Consider the following 24,979-nt stretch of genomic DNA (forward strand, 5'->3'; position numbering starts at 1 on the left):
GCATGAAAGAGACAATAATGCAGAGATGTTTTCATTTTTTCATAAACTTTCAGAGAAATTAAAAGGTCTCCTTGGGAAATTAGGAATAATGTGTAGTCTGTAGGATGCCCCTCAGTTAGACATCCAATGCTTTCTATCTTCTGATCCCATTCTACCTGTTTAAAATTATTTTTCTCTAACTTCCAAAAACAAATACTGTACTTCTGCTGAAACAATTGCCTAAGTATTCAAGAAATATTATATCTTCCTCCCAAAATCCACTTTGTATTACTTACCTAAAATATTTTTTTCCTTTTATTATTAGGCAATTCTTGTATAATTTTCCAAGTTAGTTCAAGTCTTTGCTTATTTAGAAGACTATTAATTGTCACTCTAGCTTACATTTTTTTCGCACTCTTCTGGTCTGTGTAGCTTTGTTATATAATACTGTTTTATATTTTGTAAGTTATTTTAAGCAGTGATATTTCATAAAGACCAGTGGTATTTCATTCAAGAGCAAGAATAATAATTAAATGCATTTTGAAATTTCAGAAATTTAATAAACTCATGATTGAATGAATGAATAATGAAGAAACAAATTAACAAGAACTACTTTTGCCAGTTGTTCATGATGAAAGCAACATTCCTCAAACTAAATAAAATTTTTTTGATATCTTTAATTTTTAAATACGAGAGAACTTTTTAAGCCCCCTGGGCCCTTTCTTTCCTAATGAAGATTTTGTTAAAAGAAAATTCTGAGTCAAGAGTTGAATAGGTCACAACATCTAATATAGAAAACTGGATTATCCAGGCTATTTGTTAGGTTTCATCCTTCTACTATATGAAAGACTTGTGAGATCAGTATGCATTACTTTCCTAAGGATCTCCACTTGTTTGAGGACCCATTCAGTCATATACTATGGTCCATAAAATGTGCTCAGTTACCAAATGTCCTGGATAACATATTTGAGGGTAATTTAATAAAAGTCCATAACAGGTGGTACAAAATCATAACTTTTAAAAGTTTATTTGTTCAGAACTAAATTTGACTTCTAATTTTAAGTTCAAATTACATAAATCATAATTTTAACAAGTAAAACCTTAAAATTCTGAATCATAAAAACAACTGACAAATGTAATAACTGAAACATATATTCCACATCAATCTACTTCTATGCAGAAGTTAGATTTTTTTTTAGGTTCCAGCATTTCTTAAAACTCTACTTTTATTCCTTAAATAATATTACCTAGAATAAAACTGGTAATAAAAGTCTTTAATAAAGTATTATTATTTTTATTTGTTTTTACAGTGCTACAGAATGTGAATCCAGGGCTTCCCACATGGTAGGCAAGCACTCTACCACTGAGCTACATACTTAACCAGTAAATATTTTTTAAAATTAAATTTTTCAAAAGCAACATGAATGTATCAATTCATTAAGAGAAAGACTATCATTTAATAAGAAATGTTATTATGAATCTGTGTATTAAAATTTACAACATGTAAACATTATACAAAAATGTTTTTTATCTATTCTATGGCAAACTACTTTATTTTACAAATGATTATTTTATACTGGCATCATTTTTCAGAAAAAAAAAACATGATCATTTAAATTAATATACTTGATTTACTATTTAGAGACTAATTTAATAAAAACTACTATACTGGTAAATTTGATATTTAAAAAGAGAATTCCAAACTTAGATCATAAACAAACTGTTGATATATAATATCTTGGAAATGTTTTACATCTCCAAATTTCAAAAAAATTTTATCAGTTTTTACATTACGAAGAAAGTGTGTAAGTGTTAAATATATTGTCTTACTAAATTCAGTGTTCTTTTTTGATGAATTCTTTTAAATGATACATTATTTCACATATATGATTTAATTACATGAAAATATAAAATAATCAACAATTTTAATTCCATGAATATCAACAAGGCTCATAAATGGATGCAAATACACAAAAGTAAATGAACCAGTAGTAATTTTGACACATATCTTGAATATAAATAACATTATACAACTGAAGCAAATAAAATAAAGTTTTCTAAAACTCCAGTTTTCCTAAATCTACACTGATATTGAATATGGTGGTCTGTAAGTCTCATTGCCATAGACAAAACTGGAATTTTAACAATGATACATAGACTATCATTTGGAGGTACTAGCTATTTGTTCTTATAAAACAATAAAAATGAACTCCTATTATATTCCTGAACATAACTGCTAGTGATGTCATACAACTCAAACTTCGATTCATGTTTTATTTTTTTAAAAATTCAAGATGTTCAAGTCTATTCCTAAATGTCTGAATTTTCTCATATAGTTACAAAAGAAAAGGGAGAAGTAACAGGCTGGATTAAGGCAGAAAGTGAAAAGGTCTTATATTTCAGTATTCATTCTGTAGGTTCTTAACCCCAGATGATTTCAACCCAGAGGTGTTTAACTGGACACCCCATTTTAAAATCAACTTATCAGTCTTCAAACTACTCTTTGTATCTACCTAGCAGAGACAAAATAAATACTACAAACTAATCAATGGTTGTGAAGAATAAAAAAATGATATTTATAGCTTAAAATATTTATATGCTGCCATGTATACATTAAATGATATTTCCTTAGAAAGTTAAGAAGGGTAAAAACCTGACCCATTTGACAATGACAGAGTGTCATATGAATGATTTTATGCAGAATAAGAGTTGCCTACTCATGATTTAAATATGGAAGGATTTTTTTTAAAAAAGGTAATTAGAAAATTGAATATTAGCCTACAATTTAAAAATATATTATCTAATTATTAGTTTGTACATTTATATATGATTAGCACTATATTTACGTATATACTGGTAGAATTATAACTGTTTAATTTTTTTCAATTCAGAAACATGAAATTAATAAAACTTTGTGCTGCATCACAATACGGATAAATTTTTTGTAAGTTAAATATCCTGTGAATTAATGAAGAATAAGACATTTCTTTTCAAAGCACAGTTTGTTGATAATAAAATTAAGACACAAATTAAGAGGTTATTATAAAAGGACAAAGGCAGAAACAATAATTATGAACATAAAGTATCAAACAAATTAGTAGATTTAAAATTGTTTATGGTGGAAAAGTCCATCTTATTTAACATTAAATAGCACCATTTTCCCCTAAATCATGTCATCCATTACTTAATCTTAAAAATTCACATTAGTTTTTATAAAGTAAAATATTTTTTACAGAAAATCCCATACATTAAAAATCAACATTGGTCCTCGATGACATATATGTAAAAACTACACAAGTTATACAAAATATAATAGCTAATTGTAACAAAGGACTGAATGCTAGGTACACATATTTACTATACATATTGATAAAAAACATTGAACATGCATGACAATTTAATTAACAAAACAGTAATCTATATGCAAAGTAATTATACTGAAGACTACAAAATATCACTAAAAACTGTATATTGGAAATTTTGAGGATTATAGTTTCAATTTTTATACTTTATTTTAAAAGTAATATAATTATGAATAAAATTAGTAATTATAAATAATTATTATAAATTAGTAAAATTTGTTTCTATAAATTAAAAAGTGCAATTGCAAGGAGACACAGATGTGTTCCTCAATAGAACACTAATCAATGATAATAAAATCAATCAATATATAAATCACTCAATCTAAGGAAGAGACCTTGATTAGTCTTTAAGTAACTAAATGACAATTGTATGTTTTAAATATACTTGAAAAAATTTATATGCTAAGATATTTTAAGGCTTCTTTTGTAAGGAATTCTTACTATGCTGTGGATATTTCTCTTTGATTTCCCAACTAAACACTCACTTGTTTGATGCGATCTGGATTAACGGTGGTCTGGGGTTGTAGAATGCTGACTGGTTCAGTCTTGGCCACATTTTGGGGCATTTCTCGAATTTTTTCTGCAATGAATCCATGAACTGCATTCAGTGCTTCAACTGTTCCCTGGATCAAACACACTCGCTCAGTAGTACCTGTAGAAAGAACATTAATTTTCAGCAAATGTTCCTTCTCATTTTGCCTTGAAAAACTATGAAAAAGGGTGATACTATAATGCCAATAAAATAAAATGTAGTGCTCTAAATTCTGAATGTTAAAGCAAATATAATTAATACACACATGCTCCTATTTACCATTTTTTAAAGTTATTCTTTTCTTATTATTTTCGTCTTGAAATAGGTCTTTGGATTCCAGCAAAAATAGAGATCTAGAGCAGTTCTGAATGTATTAGTTGTTCTTTGGTATAACATATACCTACTGAGTATTTGATAAAATAGTTTCATTTCAACAATTTAGAGTTTAGAAACTGGTGACACATAGATAAGGAGCCATGGAATCATCTTTCAAAGAGCCTACTTTTTATGGCTAAAAATGTTAAACCAGATAAACATGACAGTATATTATGAAAAATAATGAAAGTACCAACATGTTACCGTGTTGAGTCCATAGTGTGGGAGTTCTGTAAAGTTCATATGGTAGCTAAGTTTCCAAATTTCTGATATCTATTCATTTGTCTTATTCTTTTAATCATAGCAGCAATCACTACTTGATATTTTCTACTGTTTATTTTTATTTTTTCATTGTAATGTTAACTCCATATGGACAGTTAGTTTTTCTTTGTGCTACAGTGTCTCCATGGCCTACTAGGGTCCCAAGGAAGTAATGATACACTTTAAATAGTTCATGAATATATGAATCAATGCAGCCTTTATTTTAATATAATTTTAATAAAAGACAATGTCAGAGTTAAAATGAAATTTAAAAGTAGTTTATGAAATCTGAAATGAATGAATAATTGGTAAACATATTATTAATAGTATTTGTTTCATATCTAGTGAATAAAATGTGGATATACAATATGAAACAAGAATAAAATAATATTAGCTGGATCTAATCCACAGGTTCTGTAACCTGTTTTTATTTCATAGATATATCTTTTTTTAATTTATTTTTTAATTTTTTACAGACTACATTTTGATTCATTATACACAAATGGGGTACATCATTTCTTAAGACAAGGAAAATAAGTGATTAGTTTTTCAGACTATTCTGAGGCTTGCAGAAGCAACATAGTATTCAATGGTAATTATCTTCCTAATGTCCCAAAATGAAACACTGAACTCACTTCTCAGAAATAAGCATTTTTTCTAAGGAGTTGTAAAAAAATCAAAAGAATGACATCTTAAAGTTTGTAAATTCTTTTAAAAAATTAATATGAACATTCTCAAGTACCTATCACATTTCCTTTCAGTGCCATTTTTTCCCAATTTCAACCCACTGTACAAAATGTTTTAAAAATACATTGTAAGGGCAAAGTGTGAAACTACAAACATTCAAAACACCACAGGGAGTTTAAACTATTTTAAAAATTAAGATACATAAACCATTTTAGAGTAGTTTTTAGTTTAAAATAACAGTATAATATTATCAATTCTAGAAAACAAAGAAATTAGAAGAAATAAAAATCTAATTAGGAGGTATACTTAAATAAACTTTCCATATTTTAAATAACAAAAATTCAAATCTAGGAAAAACTAAGTTTCCTAGGTTACAGAAAAATTTCCATGGAGATCAAGTATAACTTTCATTTGTAAGGACAGACAGAACCTGAAAAATAATACAAGTTTCTGGACTTATTTTTTTCTGTTTTTCTTAATCAGCTTTTCTCACTCTTGTCAATTTTAATATATCTTTATGGTTCTCAGATAAATCATCTGGTTATAATCAAAAGACTACAAGACTATTAATTTTCCAATAAATGACTGCAAATTGTTCTAGAAAGGATGAGAATTAAGAATAAAAGTAATGCCAATGTTCTTATGCAGGTCAGCAGACAACAGAAAACATAGATCAGATTACATTACTGTTTTTGGAGACAACTACAGAATATTCTTTTGTAGATGCCAAAACAGTCTAAATAGGAATTTCTAAAAATAAAAAATAAAATACAGCACTAATAATGAAAGACATTGTATAATCCATGCTGTTCTTCAAATTCTGATTTGATCAAATACATATGATGTTTGACCACACACTAACCCAAATAATCTTCAGATTATATCTACAAAGAGTAGATATAAATCATTAAGCCATAAAGAAATGATTGTCTGAAACCAAATTTCACATAGCAGCATGTATGACAATCTCAAGATAGTTACAGGTTCACAGTTACAGTATATGTTCTCTAAGGATATACTAGGAGGAGAAGAAGAAAGAGGAGGAGGAGAGGGGAAGAGGGAAGAGGTGAAGAAAACAAAAGCTGCAAACCTCACAAGACATGCTGTTCATGTTCTTTTACTGAACTCTAAAGACCTTTTCACTTAAGTAAAACAAAAACAAAAAATTTGAGGAGAGAGTCACAAAAAAGGAAGATCATCAGATATATGACCAAACCACGTAACATAATGAGCTCATAAATCATAAAAGTTGCTGGTTTTTATCATTTTAAAAGCGTTTACTCTCCTTTACTATCTCAACTAACCTACCAGTTATTCATCATTTCATTTGTTTAACAGTAGTATTTCCCTCTCTTTGCAAAAAACTAGTAACAAAAATTTGACCACATTTTGTACAATGTAAAAATACGGGTATATAAGACACTATTACTTAAGGATGCACTTTGAAAGGAGAAATTACAAAATTCTAACAAGAAGGATAAATATTATAAAAGGCAGTAATATCTGAAATTGTTTTATGTTTCATTCACACATGCAATATCAAATGCTAAAAATATACGTATTTAGAACTTTGATATAATTATCAAACAGATTTCATAACTAAGTTTTCATAGAAATTTGTTAAAATATATTATCTTCATGCTATTGTAACTTTGACAAGACACTTAAAACAGTTTATGCTCTTTTCTAAAAAGGGAATTCTATCACCTTTACTCTGGGTCCCATCTTCTCTTGCCTACCAAGTCCTCTGTTCCTTTTGTTAACTATTGTTTTTACTTATATCATAATGTCTTTTTCTATTGGATCACAGTGCCAACAGCAGGAAACATTATAATTCCTTCAATTTTCAAAGAAATTGGCAGAATCAGAAAATTACTCTTTTGCAAACACAATGAAATAAAAACTGAGGCAAACATCATAAATAAAACCAATAGATGAAAGGTTAATGAGAAATTTTCAATGAAAACATCAGGGTGTCACTAACTGACTTCAGGGGTCAATATTAGCATGATGAACAATGTGAAAATCACATATTATGTGCCACTTGATGTGACACGATGCAAAGTACAGGGCCAATTATGATACACAAAAGCAGTTGAACTAATCAAACATTTTGTGCTGCATTACAATTATAAAAGATAAGGAAAACAGAGAAATAGATAATACTCTAAGGAAGCAAAGATACCATTCAAGAATGTAAAACTGTTCACAAATTGATCCAGTATCATAATAAAGGAGGAATTATTTTTCAGACAAAAGTAGAATTAACTAAGAAATATTAAGATAAAATGTAAATTTGAATTTGGATCCAAATTCAAACTGTATTTGAAACATAACGGAAGCAAGAACTGCTTCATAATTAAAAGACCTGCTGTTAATTTTAATGATGTGATTACAATATTAGTATATATAAAAAAGTGTCATTTTTTTCTTCCTTTTTGAGAGACATACTGAAATACATACGGGTTAACTGGAATCTGCTTCAAAATATTTCTGCAATAATAAAAAAGCAAAAAAATAGACATGGCGAAATTTTGAGATTATTGATATAGATGAAGGGCATAAGGAGATTCATTAAACTATTCCACTTTTATATATATATGTTTGAATTTTCATAGTAATAAAATTTAAAAGCCCTCACTGATCTCATATCCTTCTTCTCATTCTCTTTGTCCATTCAAATTCCTTGAATGAATTATATATACTTTCTACTTCATCACCACCCAGTCTTGAACCTTCTCAATATGGCTTTTCCCCTTCAATTCTACTCCATTACAACATTTGTTCTATAACTGCACTAAAACCATTCATCATAGATATACCTAGGCAAATTTCTCCTTCATATCTTCATATTTTTGCTCCACCATTAACATTTAACATAGCTGACTATTTTCTAAGAAGAGTTCACTTGATTTTCAGAATACCACACATCCCTGGGTTCTGGTTTTCACTCCATTCATTTATTTATTTATGATAACATTTATTGAGTTCCTACTATAAACAGGTTAAAGATACAACAATGACCAGACAAATCCCCTACCTTCATGGAGCTTATATTCCAGCTAATGTACATGCATTAAATAAAATATACAGAGAATGCCTAAAAGGAAATAGGTGCTGTGGAGAAAAGTTGGGGACGATAATAGGCTGAGCAAAGACAAAAAGAAAATGATGAAAGAAACTTTGCCGTATTTGCCATTGCATATCCAGTACCTAGATTAGTGTCTGTCACCCTAAATGTTCAGGAAATGTCTTTTGTAAAAATGAATAACTCCCTGAGTCTAAATTTTCTTATTAGTAGTCTGAAAAGCACATATATATAATCAATTTTAAGGTGTTTCAATCTACCATGTATCTATAAACCCAACGAGTCTCTTTGGGTTTATTAGATCAGTTAATTATATAAAAAGTAAACTTTGATTAATCATTTGAACTATATTAAGTTATAAATTATCTCACATCCACAAAAATGTACTCAGTAAATAGAGTTTAGGCAAAGGAGATATATTTGGAGATATAAGAAATACTTCAACAGTGTTTCTTTTCTTTAAGGGGTTAAAAAAATTGAAGATTAACTTTAAACATGTAATCCACCTAAAGGAATAAGGTTAGGGAAGAAAAAAAATTTTTTTCTGCTGTCTTAAAGTATAGTCTAAAAGTTTTGAGATACTTGAACCTACTTCAAACAGAATCAGTCTATTCTAGAATAATGGGTATATACTAATAATTTGATCCATATACTCCCAATTGTCATCTATAATGAAAATGAGGAAGCATTTTGTTTGGATTTCAGAAAAATGCATTAAAATAAAGCATCCAAATCCCCAAAACCAAAATTCAAAATTTTCTGAAACTTGACACTTGGAACACAGACATGATATTCAAAACTTCCAGTTTGGAGCATTTCAGATGTCAAATTTTGAGATTAGGAATGCTTAACTGATATAGTCTATGCAAATATTTCAAAATCTGAAAAGGAAAAACTTTGAAATTTGAAATTCTTCTTGTTCCAAACTAATAAGGCATATTCATCCTGAATTCCTACTAAGAATATAACTCAGTATCTTACAAGACTACAGATAGAGAATCTTTAGGAAATATTAGTGTTAATCAGAAGTATGAAATCTGGTTTTATGAGTGGCAATGAACTATCTCAAAACATTAATATGAAAAATCTGGTAAGATATTTACTAATACTTCAGTTGCAACAAAAAGATAATGTTTTGTACCTCAACAAGAGTTTAAGAATAAATTTCCAATAAACAGAAATACCAATCACCTTTGCAGAAGCCAAAACTGACATTTAAAAAACACAATATATAATTTTTACAATAAAAGAACAGCTACATATAGAAAAAAGAAATTACTAATTCCAAGTAGCTAATATTCGGAATGGTCAGGGTTTACTTCAATAAAACATTTAGTTGCTACTGTTTCAAGAAATATCTTCTAATACATTATATATTTTCAAGTATATTAACATTTCCTGTATTGGGGGTCACTTATAAAGTGCCAGGCAATAATAAAGGGGCAATCTCAAGATTTCTTTAGGCATGTATGTCTGTACATCATTATGATAAGTGAAATAAGGTAGACCCAAAAAGCTAAAGGATGAATTTTTTTCTGACACCTGGAAGTTAGTCCAAAATAAGGGAGAAAGAGAGAGAGAGAGGGAAAAGAAAAGATCCATTAAAATATAACAAAGATCAGTGAAGTAGAGGAAGGAAACTGAAGGGAAGGGTAGTGGGGCAGGATAAAGGAAGAAGTGGAATGAATCTGACCCTACTTTCCTATGTACATATATGAATATACAATAGTGAATCTCATCTTTATGTATGTAAGAGATACTAATTAACAACAACAAAAAAACTGTAAGTAAATAGTAGAAAGATCAGTAGAGGGAAGGGGGCGGGGAAGGGAGGAGAGGAGGGAAAGGGAAAATAAAGGGAACTGAATTATAGTAAATTATATTCCATGCTTTATAATGTCAAAATGAATCCTAATGTTATGTATGACTAAAAAGAACCAATTTAAAAAAAAGAAGTAACATGAGAAATAGTTAACTATTTATGGAATCTGCAAAGAGACACGTATGTATTAACTTGTTTTCTGTAATTTCCTAAATGTTTTGTAATTAAAAACAAAACAGAAATAGGGTGCCCAAAATTAACAAAAGAAAAAAAAATCTACATTACATGAATTTTCTTTGACAACTACAATTTAGGTTTTTTAAATAAAGGTTTAAAGTTGTATGAAGTCATCTTAATTTTTAAATGTAAAGCATCAAAGTATCCATGTTTGTTATAAATAAAAGAACCTGCAATGAGTTGTGTCACTAGCCTCGAACTACTATCATGTTAATATGATTACTTGTACTATATTCTTATGATACACAAAAGCGCAAATTTAATTTGTTAGCCTTCTTTAGTTTACTAAAAGTAAACCGCTAGTGACAAACTAATGTCAGGCTTTGTCAGGTTAGACAATATAAAAGGTAAATTATTTAAAAACATGAGAATAACAGTAACAGTAAAATTAGCAGATTGAAACTACTGAAGAATTCTCAACGAACCATATTACCATCTCTTTAATGTATCATCCATAATAATTTATATATGAGAAACATTTATTGCTATTAATACCATTATAAATATATTATTTGCATTCATTTCTTGGGTTACCATATATATTGTAAGTAAAAGACACATTTAAGGATATGTATGGGTTTGCTAGGTGTATCCACACAATGTTATACTCTTTCAGGAGAAAATATATAATTTATTCATTTCATGAAATGAAGCCATTTTACAGTCTCCTCTAACATTCATAACTACAGACCTTTTCTTTATGATTTAGTCTATTTTCCATGTCCCTAAACATATAAAGAACAGATAAATTAAAATTTTAAGCAATTTTATAATTTGTATCTCAGAATATTATTCTAAGTGTTTTAAACAGTGATTGTATGTCCTTATGTTTACAAATCATTTTATGATTTATATAAAATATATTACCTAAATTATAACACATATATTTATCTTCATTATGTTATATAAAATCTATATTTTTTTGTATTATATATTTCATAATACATTTGATAAGTTATTTAGAAAATACACAAAACATCTACAAACTTTTAAAATTTCATTTAATGTTCTCAATAACTAGGACAGATAATAATATTTCCAACTTACAGGTACGAAAGTAAAAGCAATTAGAAAAAGATGTACAGCAAATGCTGAGATAAATTATGGTCTGTTAAATAATTATTTTCTCAATTATACCACATAACTCCTAAAAGTATACACTTAGACCAGCTACCAAATCAAATACTTTATTAAAGAAAAATCATGTTTCTTCTTGATTATCACCCAAGTTTGATAATTTTTTAATTAATATCTCTTCACAGATTTATTCCTTATCTGGCATAAAATAAAGAAACAATGGACCCTTTTTACAGAGAATAGGCTGCCAAAAAGTATTAAATTTAAAAATTTTAAAATTGGTACTGCTTAATAATTGCATGGACTATTAGCAATATATTATAGAATAAGTTTGCATATCAACAAAAGAACTTATGGAAATTGCCATAAAAAGTAAGTTCAATTTGTAATTGCAGCTTTTATACTGTTAAACAGTTTTACATATTTGATGATACTTCTTCCTATCCCACAGTTACTGAGGGAAAAATGTATTGTTTTAATAAAATAACATTTAGAAAAATAAATCAGAGAAATTGAAATCTTATGATGCAAAATAATAACTGCCTTTCTTTTCTAGGTGACCAAACATTCTATAAAAACATGTCTCTACTTCTGATTTGTAAAAATTTACATAAGGTCATAATATACTTGATTCTCAAGTCAACATAGTGAAGACTTGATTCTCTGTTGACAGAACATGGTTTAACATTAAAATAAATTCAATCAAAGCAAAGGGTCAGAGTGTGCATTTAAAAGAAAAATCTAAAAGATACTAATATTCTTCAGGGTTCTGACACAGACAAAATGAATGACAATCAAATTAAGATATTGTCTAGCTTGTCACTCAATCATTCTCTTTTCTATGCATATAAAGTGATATACTAATTTATTTCAACCAGTCATTCCCATAAAGTAGGATCATCAGTACTGGATAGTCTGACTTCTGAAGAACCCTGAAAATAAGACATATCTGAAAATTTTAAATACCAATGTTAATTGTTTATAAACATACACACACACACACACACACACACACACACACACACACATATATACATTGCAATACATCTCCAGTTTCTAAATTCTGAAGTAATGTAGAAGTTCCTACCAACAATTATGATGAAATCATTTCATTCTTTAAATTCAGGATCATTACAGCAATCCTAGTTCAATCAATATTATTACCTCTTAATTTCTAACATGAATTATAGGAATATAAAACTTCTGAGATAAAAATTCATTAAAATGTATATATCCTTATATATACATATACAAAGAGACTTGTTGACTTGTCCCCATTCCCAATCACTGTTACCACATTTAACTATGATTTGTACTTTTAATTTCTGCTGTAAGAAAATAGCACTATCCTTTATGTAGTAGTGGAAATTCACTTACAGAATTTTGCAGAATACACTTGGAAGCTGGGAAAATAGTTTGCAAAATTTATGGGATACAGAATCAAGTTCAGAAACTTAGATGTGTGGTCAGTGGTGGCATGCATAGCAAATCAGTCATGTCTGTCATCCTGCACAAAAAATCAACTCCAAGTGGATCAAAGACCCATGAATTTGAAAAGAAACACTGCAACTGATGGAAGAAAACATAAGATCAATATTCTAACACAATGGCACAGGCACTAACTTCCTTTGAGTCTCCTAAAGCTCAAGAAATAAGACCAAGACTCAATAAGTAGAATGGCATCTAAATAAAAAGCTTCTGTACAGCAAAGGAAACAATTAAAAGCATAAAGAGAGAGCCTACAGAATGGGAGAAAATCTTTGCCAGCGACTTTTCCAAAGGTGATTAATACACAGAACTAAAAAGAACTCAAAAAACAGTCATAAACAAACAAATATCCCAATCAATAAATGAGCAAATGATCTAAACAGACATTTCTCAAAAGAAGAAATACAAATGGACAACAAATATATGAAAAAAAAATTCAACATCCTAAAAAATCAGGGAAATGCAAATCAAAAATACACTGAGATTTCATTGCACTTCAGTTAGAAGAGTTATCATCAAGAATACAAATAACAATAAATGCTGATGAGAATATGGGGAAAAGATACTCATACATTGTTGGTGGGAGTGCAAATTATTCAACCACTTTGGAAAGCAGTATAGAGATTTTTTGAAAGATTAGGAATGGAACTACCATATGACCCAGGTATCCCACTCCTTAGTATATGTCTAAAAGTACTAAAATCAGCATAGTATTGTGAAACATGCAAACCAGTGTTCCCAGCAACATAATTCACAATAGCCTAGGTATCCGACAACATATGAATGGATAAAGGAAATGTGGAATATCTGCACAATGGAGCCATACATATCATTTGCTGATCAAGGGATAGAAACTGGAGTACATCATGCTAAGTGAAATAAGCCAGACTTAGAAAGTCAAGGATCAAATGTTTTCTTCGACATATGGGAGGGAGGAAGAGAGAAAGGGAGAAAAGAGAAAGAAAGAGAGAGAGAAAAGAAAAGGAATAAAATGGGGGAACCTCATGAAAATAGAAGTGAGACCAACAGAGTAGAGAGGAAGGGAATTGAGAAGGGAAGGCATGGAGAAGTACTGGGGAATGAAATCTGTCAAATTATATGATCCCAAAGAATACTGTTTTAATATATATTATAATGTATTAATTAAAGTAATAGAAGGAAGAAAGCAGAGCAAAAGAATGGGAGTCAGTGTGGGAGGGGAAAGGAAAAGTACTAGGGAAAGAGATTGATAAAATTATGTAATGTGCATGTACAGGTATGGCATAATGAATCCCACAATTGTGTATAACTATAATATAACAATAAAAATTTAAAAATAAAAATTCTTCCATATATGTATACCACATGAACTATTTATGACACATTTTTTCCACAAAGCTATCGTAAATAGAACTGTATACCCACATAATCATCTTTAATTAATGGGATAAAGGAAAGGCAAATAATAACCAATATGAGGCACAGACCATCTTTCCCTAAACTTGGTCATTAAAATCATGTCTAATGTTGATGGATTACTTACATGGGCTATTTCCGCCTCCAGAATATATGACATGTCCCAGCTGGGCAGAGACACTCTCAAAATAACAAAAACAACAAAAGTCATGCGAAGTTAAGGGGAGAAGCATGTCAATGGATGTGCAAAATAGTAAATCAGAATAAAACTGTTATAAACAAAAGCAAAATGATGACTATCTCTGGTTATATTTTTCACTTATAACAAAGTTACCACCATTGTAATCCAATATAGATTAAGCAGTAACTTTACTCCCTAATTTCTAAAACAACAGATAATGATTCCATCTTTATCATGAGCCCATAAATACAATGTAAAGGCAAAGTCCACATTTGTATGGGTTTCCAAGGGAAGTGAATTATTCAAGACACTGAATGATCATGCCACTGATCACATGCACTATATCAAATAAATGTAATGAAGAATGAAGAATCATGACCCTTTTACTTGCTGGGGGGAAGGAATATGGGAGCGTAAATTTGTAAAGTTTACAGAGAAATATGAGAAATATTAAAATATTAAATGAGGGAAATATTAAAAGCATATCATATTTTATCAAAAATATTAAGACATTAAAGGGTATTAATTTGTGAGATTTTGTGTACTAAGATCATATGACAATTTAAAATTACTGTACATATAACAAAAAACTGGCCATTTTAACCATTTTTAGTGTACAGATCAATAGTAGTAATTGCATTCAAATGTACAATCATTCCTATTTCTATTTTTTTTTCATCATTACAACTAGGAACTCAGTAGCTCTTAATAAATAAATGACATGCTGGACACAGTGGCATGCACACATAATCCAAGCAGTTTGGGAGGCTGGGAGTTCATAGACAGACTGGACAACACAGTAAAACTCTTTCCCAGGGGAAGAAATCTTTATCTCTACCTTCTAACTTTCTTTGGTAATCTCTAATCTACTTTCTGTCAATGCATTTATCTATTCTGCATATTTGTTATAAGTGGAATCATATAATATTTATCCTCTTGTATTTGGCTTATTTTACTTAGCAAAATGTTTTAAGTTCATTAATGCTGTCACATACATCAAAACTTCATTAATTTTTATTGCTAAAAAAACCATATTCTATTTTATTTATCTATTTGTCCACTGGTGGATACTTGTCTTGTTTCCACTTTTTGGCTATGGTGCACAATTGTGCAATGAACACTGCTGTACAAGTATCTACTTAGATGCCTGTTTTCAATTATTTTGTGAATATACCTGAAATCAGAATTGCTAATATGTAATTATGTATTTAGCCTGTTGAAGATTAGCCAGACCACTTTCCATAATAGCTTCATTATTTTACAGTCCCACCAATAATGTGAGATGGTTCCAATTTCTTCTCTTCCTACCCAAAATTTGTTCTTTTCTTTCTTTCTGTATAATAGTGAACTTAAATGGGTATAATGTACCATTTCACTGTAGTTTTGATTTGCATTCTCCTAATAACTAATGGTGTTAAGCATCTTTTCTTGCTCTTATTGTACATTTTGTATGTTTTCTTTGGAGCCATGTCTATTCACATCCTTCACATATTCTACAATGGATTGTCTTTTTGCGGTAGAATCTTAGTTTTTTTTTTTTTTAATGTATTCTGGAAACAAACATATTATATACAGTTGTTAATTGTCACCCCCATTCTAGAGGTTGACTTTTCACCTTCCTGATAATTTCAGTTTTGAACAAGAAGTTTTAAATTCCTGATTAAGACTAATTTATCTTTTTATTTCCTGCTTTTAGCTTTATATCAAAGAACCCATTCCCAAATCCAATGTCATGAAAAACTATGCTTTCTTCTACAGTTTATGGTTTAGCTCTATATTTTGGTTGCTGATCCACTGAGTTGTTTTGTTTTATTTGCAACAGGGTCTCCCTATGTTGTCTAGCTGGCCTCAAACTTCTGGGCTCAGGGAACTCTCCTGCCTCAGTCTCCAGAGCAGATGGGACTATAGGTACAAGAAACCATGGCTGAAACCCTTTTAGTTAACTTTGTATATGGTGTGAGGTAAGATTCTGACTCATTCTTGTGCATATGGAAATCCAGATGTCTCAGCAACATTTGTGGAAGAGACTTCTCTCTCCACTGAATAGACTGTACCTTTGTCAAAAATTCATTGGCTGTAGATACACTGAGTTATTTCTGAATTTTAGAAATGTTTCATTGTATTTATGTATCTCTGTGTGTGTATGTATATATGTACACATAAGCAGCACTCTGCTTTGATTAGTATAGCTTTGTGGTAAGTCTTGAAATCAGAAAGTGCTAGTCCCAATTCTGTTCTTGTTCATGATTATTTTGTCTATTTGGGGATTTTTTTTTCAATTCCATATGAATGCAAGGATCAAGTGTTCCACTTCTTTAAAAAAAATAAAAAGGCTATTGAGATCTGATAGGAATTAAACTGATCTGTAGATTGCTTTGGGTATTACTGCATCTCAACAACATTGTCTTTCTACCTAGAAAATGGGATTTCTTTCCATTTTGTTAGGACTTGTCTCTTACCTACTTTATTAAATTTATCCCAGGTATTTTATTATTTCAGAAGCTACTATAAATGCCAATTGCTTTCTTAAATATATTTTTCAGATTGTTAATTGCTGTTATTTTGTTATTTTCTACCCTACAACTTTACAGAACTTTTTTTATTAGCTCTACAAGCTCTCTTGTGGATTATTTGGAGTTTTCTATATATAAAATCATAATGTCTATAAATAGAGATAGTTTTACTTCTTCCATTTAAATTAGAATAACTCTTTGTTTTTCTGTGCAATTATTCCAGCCAGAAATACCAGTATAATGCTGAGTAGTAGTGATAAAAGCAAGAATCACGTTTTGTTCTTTGAGTAACAAGAAAAGTGTTCAGACTTTACTATTTTGATGTCATCTATTTTTTTCATAAGTTCTCTTTATCATGTTAACAAAAATATTGGCAACATTTTATCAAAAGAAATTTCAAACTTGTTAATATATCTTGGTAACCAACACTTTCCATGTACATTAAAGTTATACTATAACCATGATATCAAGAACAATGAAACATCTTATTTAAATAGCATCAGCATACCATAATACATTGAGATCAAAATGTGACTTTGGGGCTGAAGGTGAGGCTCATAAGTTCTACAAAATTCTCCAATTCATTTGTTAAAAATTATTTTTGGACTCACTACTGTGAAAGAATAACAAAAAATTTTACATTTTAAATTTAATATTGAGTGTTATATAATTAAAAATTAAAGAATGCCAGGATATTGTAACAGTAAGGGGGGCTAATAATGAGATATTAAAATAGATATTACATCTATCAGATACCTATTTGCAGCATAAACTAGGTAGATCTGTTTCTGTGATACCATGAAGTAATTTTAATGTACTTGCCCATTATATTTTTATTTTTGAAAATATGTGCCTCAGAAAATTATAGAACTCTGTCCTGATACTTCTATAATTCCAATTATTTTTCATATAAGCCTCTGCCCTCTCTTTTATTCTCAATTATCATGATGTTATGTGTAAGGCTTGTCATACCTGAACGAATCAGGCTAGATATTACTTGTATGTAATAGAGTGATTCCCTGTCAGAAAAGTTTATGCACTGCCATAGGAATACACTATTCTCCACAGGCTCAAACCTCCTGAGACTCTCTGGATTGTCCTCCTAACTTCTGATCCACTTGAAGAAAGATCCTTGGACTCCTGGTAACCCACTGGCCTCTGAACCATGTGAGGACAGATAACTGGCTCTCTGTCACCATCTGGCCTTTCCTGTAGAAAAGATCTTTGGTTTCCTGTCTGTTCTTCATGCAATTTCTGGACTCCTGCCCCTACTCATTAACCCGCTCCGGGTGAATAAGTCCTTGAGTATCCTTCAATTATTAATTACCTCTGACCCTCCCCCATAAAAGACCACCAAACAATTTCAAGGCTCAGAAAAGAAAGACCATACATTAATAACCTAGACTAGAACTCTACTGTGTATTTTCCTATGAGAGACATTGTTCGGTTGTATTCCTATGAAGCTAATTTACCACAAGTATAAAACTCTTCAGTCATCTGCATTATACTCTTATCTCATGGTCTTCTCTATATTCTGAATTTCATCCAATTCACCATACTTCCTGTGCTTCTAAACCTCTTCATATTGCCCTCTGTTATTTCAGTTTTAGCACATGTCTAGTATCAAAAAAATCTGCTTTTTTTTTTTTTTTAATGTTCCAGTTAGCTTCATCCCTTAAATAAAACTTGGCAGTTCCCTTAGTTCTTTGTGTTCCATAGAGCCCTATCAAGTGTGCCACGTTTTCCCCTCTCAAATCCTAGGTTGTACAGAATCAGAAAGTTTAGGTATTTTTTGGGTCCACTTTGCCTCTTTCATACTCTGTCACCATTTCTCCTTTTTCTTTCAAATTTTTTTGGAAACAAAGTTTGAACAGGTGTACAGGCAGAGAGTGAATTAGGTAAATAGTTTTCAAACAATGCAAGTGTACTGGTAATTCACAGCAACAAGGAAAAATAGCAGGGTTATAGTATTTTGTCCTTTCACATTTGCTTTCCATGCAATGGTCTCAGTTAAGTATGTCTTCCTACGGAAACACTTTCTTCTCTTGGCTTCATTGTTGCTACTTTCTTCCAAAGACAGCACTTACCTAGTTCCATACTTGAAAATATCGTAAAACATACTGTGAATTAATGTGAGCTTTCTCACTGCCACCCCCTAGATCAAGCTATCACTGTCGCTAAGCAGGTTCTTTCCAAGAGCCTGTTAACTATTACTTCAATTTTCGCTCTTCTACCTTCCACTCCTTGCTCAGAATATTTTTTGAACATGTATATCATATGCAATTTACCCATATGATAATTTACCCATATGAATTAGATGGCTTCTCATCTAATTCTGGAGTTAACATTAAGTCCTTTACTACAGCTTTCAAATCCCTAAAGATATGGCCTCTGCTTTGCTCTCAGTCCTCATCTCATATTACCCTCCCTCTCTTTTTCTGCACTCCAGGGAGTTAGGTCTTTTTTAGTTACTGGAACACGTCAAGCTTGTTCTTGGTTAGGACTTTTTTCTCTCCTGATATCTATCCTAGGAGCCTTGTTCCTCTGTGTTCTCCACTGGCAGCCCCTATTTATCCTTAAAAGTCTAGTTCAATAGTACTTCATCAGAGATGTCTCTCTTGAACAGTTTACTCCCAATCACTATCACTTTATGCTTTATGCTTCTTCACCTTCTCCATGGCCCATAGGATTTTCTGAATTTGTTTGTTGTAATTTGTTTACTTAATTGTGTGTGTTTCTCTCTGAGAAACACAAAGTTCAAGAGGGCAGGGACTTAAACTGTTTTCACAAGTGTATCGCCAGTCAAGTGATTAGCAGAGTGTTAATAAGGAACTATTTATTCCTTTAATAAATTAAAACCTATGGTCTTGGATGACTCATATTGTAGTATTAGTTTAAATTAATTACAATAAAATACAAAGTAAATGTCAAAAGAGAGAAAATATATGAATTACCAATGGCATATGAAAAGTAGAATATAGTTAGATTCTTTTCTATTTACTAAGAATCATTATACAATGATCCCTCCTGAAATATGCTAATGAATATATCCACCATATATTTCTATTCCAAGAGATTTCTACTATTATTTTCTGACTATTGATTCTAGGGTACAACCAAACCCAGAGAGCAATTTTGCAAATGTTTCGTCCAGGAACAAGATACAAGTGAACCAATTCCCTTGATTGGTCAAGTAAGGAGGTCAGATCAAATTTACTAATTAAACTAAATCACTGTTAATGATAAAATATTAAATCCTGACCACAAATTAAGGTTTCCTCATAAGATTGCTACAAATTGAACTGGAAAATTTTAGATTTGGCACATACTTTGAATAACACTCTCTCTCTTTCTCTAGTTATGTGTACATATAAATTAAATGAGTTGAAAATTTTTGCTAGATAATAGAACTAAGACCAGATGCTTATATATTGATTTTAACCATTTCTATGTAAAAATCCTGAGGTAAATGATTTCAACTAAAGGCCCTATTTAATAGATGAAAATCGAAGTATTAATATACTATTTTTCTAAGGGATCCTGAAAACATTAGTCAGTGAGTCTCTAACAGGCCCACAAGAACTATTATTTTATGAATGACTATAAACAAGTTACCAAAACATTCTGACAATAAATGTCCCTCATTACTATAAGAGGAAAATAATTTTATTTATAGTAAAATTATTCCTACTTTTTTTCCTACTATTAATTCTAAATTATAGATATGTTGTAAGCACATGCAGTATATTATCAAACACAGTATTAAACAAGTACCATTGACATAAAACAAATTTGATTCTAAGAGAGAATTTGTCTAAGTACTTTATTAAGAATCTTATTTCTGGATAAGATCTGTGAAAGAGTCCTGAAAGGTTGGTTCTAGAAATATTACTGCAAAATTTCTATGACTGATTTTAAAGGAATAAACATTTTGGAATTTATAATCCGATCTCTTTATAAATACTTTAAACATACTTAAAATTAGAGACAAACAATCTAAAACTACACATAAAACAATGAAACTTTGTAAGTTATAGCAAACTGGATTTCCATCTGTGTTTAAGTCCTAACAAAGTCACGGAGAAAGTCCTTTATGATAGGAAAATTTTAAGCTATAATCTACTGTTCTTTATGTATTATTCAATGAAGGAAAATAATATAATACAATAATACAAATTCCATGGGTAATAGTAGTGTGTGGGCCTCTAAAAAAATGTAGAAGCACTCTGACCACTCAGTATGGAGAAAACACATGGACTTTAAGCATTTCTGCATTCCTCAGATACAGTGTTAGCAAAACATATGTACAAAACTAATCTACTGTAGTCTTGTTGGAAATTTGCTCTCATGGAAATCGAGGTAGGGTTTCCTTTCCATTGTATTGCTATATCGTTATGACATGGAGAAATAAACTCAATGTGTGTGGTTTATGAAAGTACTTTGTTCACAGTCATTTCCAATGTGATCTCAAAGTCCATATATTTAGTCCTCAAAGTCAGATGGTATTAATATTACATAATTTCTCCTATCAACATAATTATCAATTATCCTCTTGAATATTTCCTTAGTACATCTAAATCTGTTCACATAGATCTATATCTGTTTTTAACTTTTTTCTTGGACATTCTGCTTACACATTCTTTTTTTTTTAACTCTCTCACTGCTATCTTTTAAATCTCCAGTCAGTTTCTAGTTACCCAGAAAAGTATAACTTGGTTTGCACAGTATGGGTTAAGTGCTCTTTGGTGTACCTACAGCATGCTGAACTTCCCTAGAGAGCAATTACCATGGATTATTATAGTTGCCTGTTCACCAGGCTGTCCAGCTCTCAACAATGTGGGCAGTTCACATGTTTATACTGCTTATCCTTACATGTACAGCATTCTCAAACACATGTGTACATATAAACATGCATGCATGTGATTTAATAACTGAATGTTACTTGCATAAACTGATGGCAGGAAGAGTTCACTGAATAAGTCCCGATTTGAGTTCTAAATCACAAGCAGCAAGAATTCACTAGCTGAACATAAGGTTAAAAAAAAAAAAAAAAAAAAAAAAAGGTGTTCTAGGAAAAGACAATTACAGGTGTGAAGGTCATGGAAATTTTTAAAAGAAAGGATTATCAGAACCATGAAGCTTCATGTCATATGTTAAAATAGTAAGGGGAAAAGCTTAAAGGAAATAATACAAAAGATGAAGATGGACAGATAAAAGTGACCCAGACCATATATACTAAATGAAAGGAAAACAGACATTGTTATAAGTTGAGAAATATGACCACACTGGTAAAACTTTCAAGAAAATTTAAGAATCATGAGAGGTATTGTTTAAAAGAAAATTAAACCTATTGTGTTATTTAATGATCTAAATTTAAACTAGGTTGAAGACAGAATTTTTAAAAGTATTAAAACTCCCAAATGCTCATCTACCACTTCTAAGTATGTTCTATACAACACTTGTAGTGACTCCCATCTCCCCCAGAAAGAAAAGAAATCTCTGGTCAAATATTTTTGAGGGGGAAAAATTACGTATAATATCCTTCCATTTGAATGATCCATGATGCACATCAGCATATTAAAATATGATTTCCACAATAAAGAAACCTATTTAATTTTTATCAACAAATTTATTTATCCATAGCTCCTTTTGCATGTAAAATCTATTAATATCCAGATCATGCAGTATTTTATAAAACATCCTCTCCAAAACTAAATCACTATAAATTTTCTTGACATGCTCACCTCATAATTTTTAAAAAGCAGCAATTCATTTCTATTTGTAGAACTCAAAGCCAAGATGTTAAGAAAGGAAGATAAAATACATCTTATGTTTAGGCAAGATCCTCCTTGCTATTTTCTTGAGGATGCTAAGATAATATCATTCTCAGTTTGCTATTATATTTGGGGCAATAAAGGGGCCTCATAATGGAAAAAAAGTTTTGCAGGTACTAGGGAACAGAGGCTACATGTGGTTTCAACTGCATATGAACAGATAAATCCCACCACCAAATACACATATGTGTGCAATAAACAATATTGGTGGCTAATGTTCACGAATTACTATGATTTACCTTTTCTGGGGGGGATACCAAGAATTGAACTCAGGGGCACTTGACCACTGAGTCACATTCCCAGTCCTATTTTGCATTTTATTTAGAGAAAGGGTTTCACTGAGTTGCTTAGCTCCTCACAGTCACTGAGGTTGGTTTTGAACTTTCGATCCTCCTGCCTCAGCCTCTTGAGCCCCTGGAATTACAAGAACGGGCCAGCACACTCAGCTGATTTTCTTTTTAATAATTAAAAAAAAAAAAATTGAGCTATGCTGAATTAAAGTATTTAAAATATTTGTTTTAATAATGACAGTATATTTTAAGAAAAGGGAAACAATGCTATATTACTTTAGCTTAATGATATAGGTATGATGTCAATTTTTAAATTTTTATCTTATTAAAAAAGTAGAGACATTATTGGTAAGCAATTAAGGTACTGTTCTTTCTTTTGGAGTTACTAATTCTCAACTTCAGCAAAATTTAAGCAAAACTATTGGTACAACTAATAGTTGTAGAGCTCTACTTTAGAGTTCAGTAACTATTTTGAGAAGAAAATCTTTTTCACAATGCTTTAAAGTATTCGACTATTTTTTCTCATTATTTTTTGAAAGTAAAAGGAAGAAAACAACTAATGTGATTTATAATTTTATATCATTAAATTCTGCAAAAGAAATAGTTTCAGCAAGGGCTATGTGGAAATACTTCAGATTAAAACAAAATGAGGAATTTATAAACTAATGTTAGAAGCTCAGAGAACTGCAATCAACTACACACATTTCTTCAATATTGCTAATATGATGGAATCAATTTCTTTTTACTACTATCAGCTTTAACTGGGACTAATTAATTTCTTCTTTTTCCTTCCTATTTCCTCATTTTGTTCCTTTTACAGAGCCAGCCTTGGACCGACTTTTATTTGCTTTACTAATCATGGATATTATATGAATTGTGTTCCAAACTCAAGAACATGAGCCTTTCTATATTTGTTTCTTGCTAACATGTCATGGAATGTAAAACCTATGGGACTTTGGGACCTTAATTTAATCCTGTGGTGCTAAAGATACAGCTGTTCCTTTGCAAGTAATCATTTCAGCTATTACAACCAAAGTAAAGTGAAAAATTTAAATCCACTTCCTACAGAGTTTTCAATCATATTTAAGGACAAAACAGTCTTACACAGTATTGGATTTTAAAAAACTTCTAAGAACATATTTTGAAGAGAAGATATTTAGAATATGACTTTCTTGAAAAATGTTAATTTTATTAAAAATTACACATACAAGTGAATTTAAAGATACCGTGTTTCTGGAAAAATTAACATGGACTACATAAAGTTAGTTACAGTACAGAGAGTGAAGAGTTAAGAATTTCCTACCTCATTTAAAAATTCAATGGGCTGCAAATTTCAAATATAAACAACTGCATTTTGTCAATTAAATATTTTGACAACTATAACTTATTATATATAATGATAATACTTCCCTCAAGTTTTGTGCCATGGTAATCAATATATGATTTCAGAATCAAGATAAACAGTTTAGTTCTATAGAAGTACTAAGTTAATGTTATGCATAGCTGTTTTCCTCCAACTAACTCTGACCAATCAAGGATTATAAATCATTTTTCTCTCCAATGTGTGCTTAGTCTTATTTATTCTCCACCAAAAATGCATGAGAGTCCCTTTCCCCAGGCAGGCTTGCCAGCTAGAATTTAACTACCTTTATAGGTCCAAAAGAAGGTCAGATAAATGTGATAAATGCTAAATTGAGTTCTATTATTATTCCTTGATATATGAAGCATTTTTAAAATCCTTGTGAAAAAGATAAACATCAACCAGGATAAAATGAGATAGGTGTATCAACAGTCACTTCACTCACTCTTTTATACACAAACAAATGAACACATACTCTGGTATAATCAAGCAAAGAAG

The 24,979-nt window shown here is 30.3% G+C and overlaps 1 protein-coding gene across 5 annotated transcripts in view; it reads right to left on the reverse strand.

The window, feature by feature from the left end:
- Nova1 (NOVA alternative splicing regulator 1) overlaps positions 1–24,979 on the reverse strand; it is a 142,786-nt gene that overhangs the window by 26,256 nt on the left and 91,551 nt on the right. For all 5 annotated transcript variants that reach the window (XM_047540273.1, XM_047540272.1, XM_047540275.1 and 2 more), the window contains one exon: positions 3,827–3,993. In XM_047540273.1, coding sequence (XP_047396229.1) covers positions 3,827–3,993 — 167 coding nt within the window. The remainder of the gene's footprint in view (positions 1–3,826; positions 3,994–24,979) is intronic.

This window comes from Sciurus carolinensis, chromosome 2 (genome assembly GCF_902686445.1).
Source record: "Sciurus carolinensis chromosome 2, mSciCar1.2, whole genome shotgun sequence".
Taxonomy (NCBI): domain Eukaryota; kingdom Metazoa; phylum Chordata; class Mammalia; order Rodentia; family Sciuridae; genus Sciurus; species Sciurus carolinensis.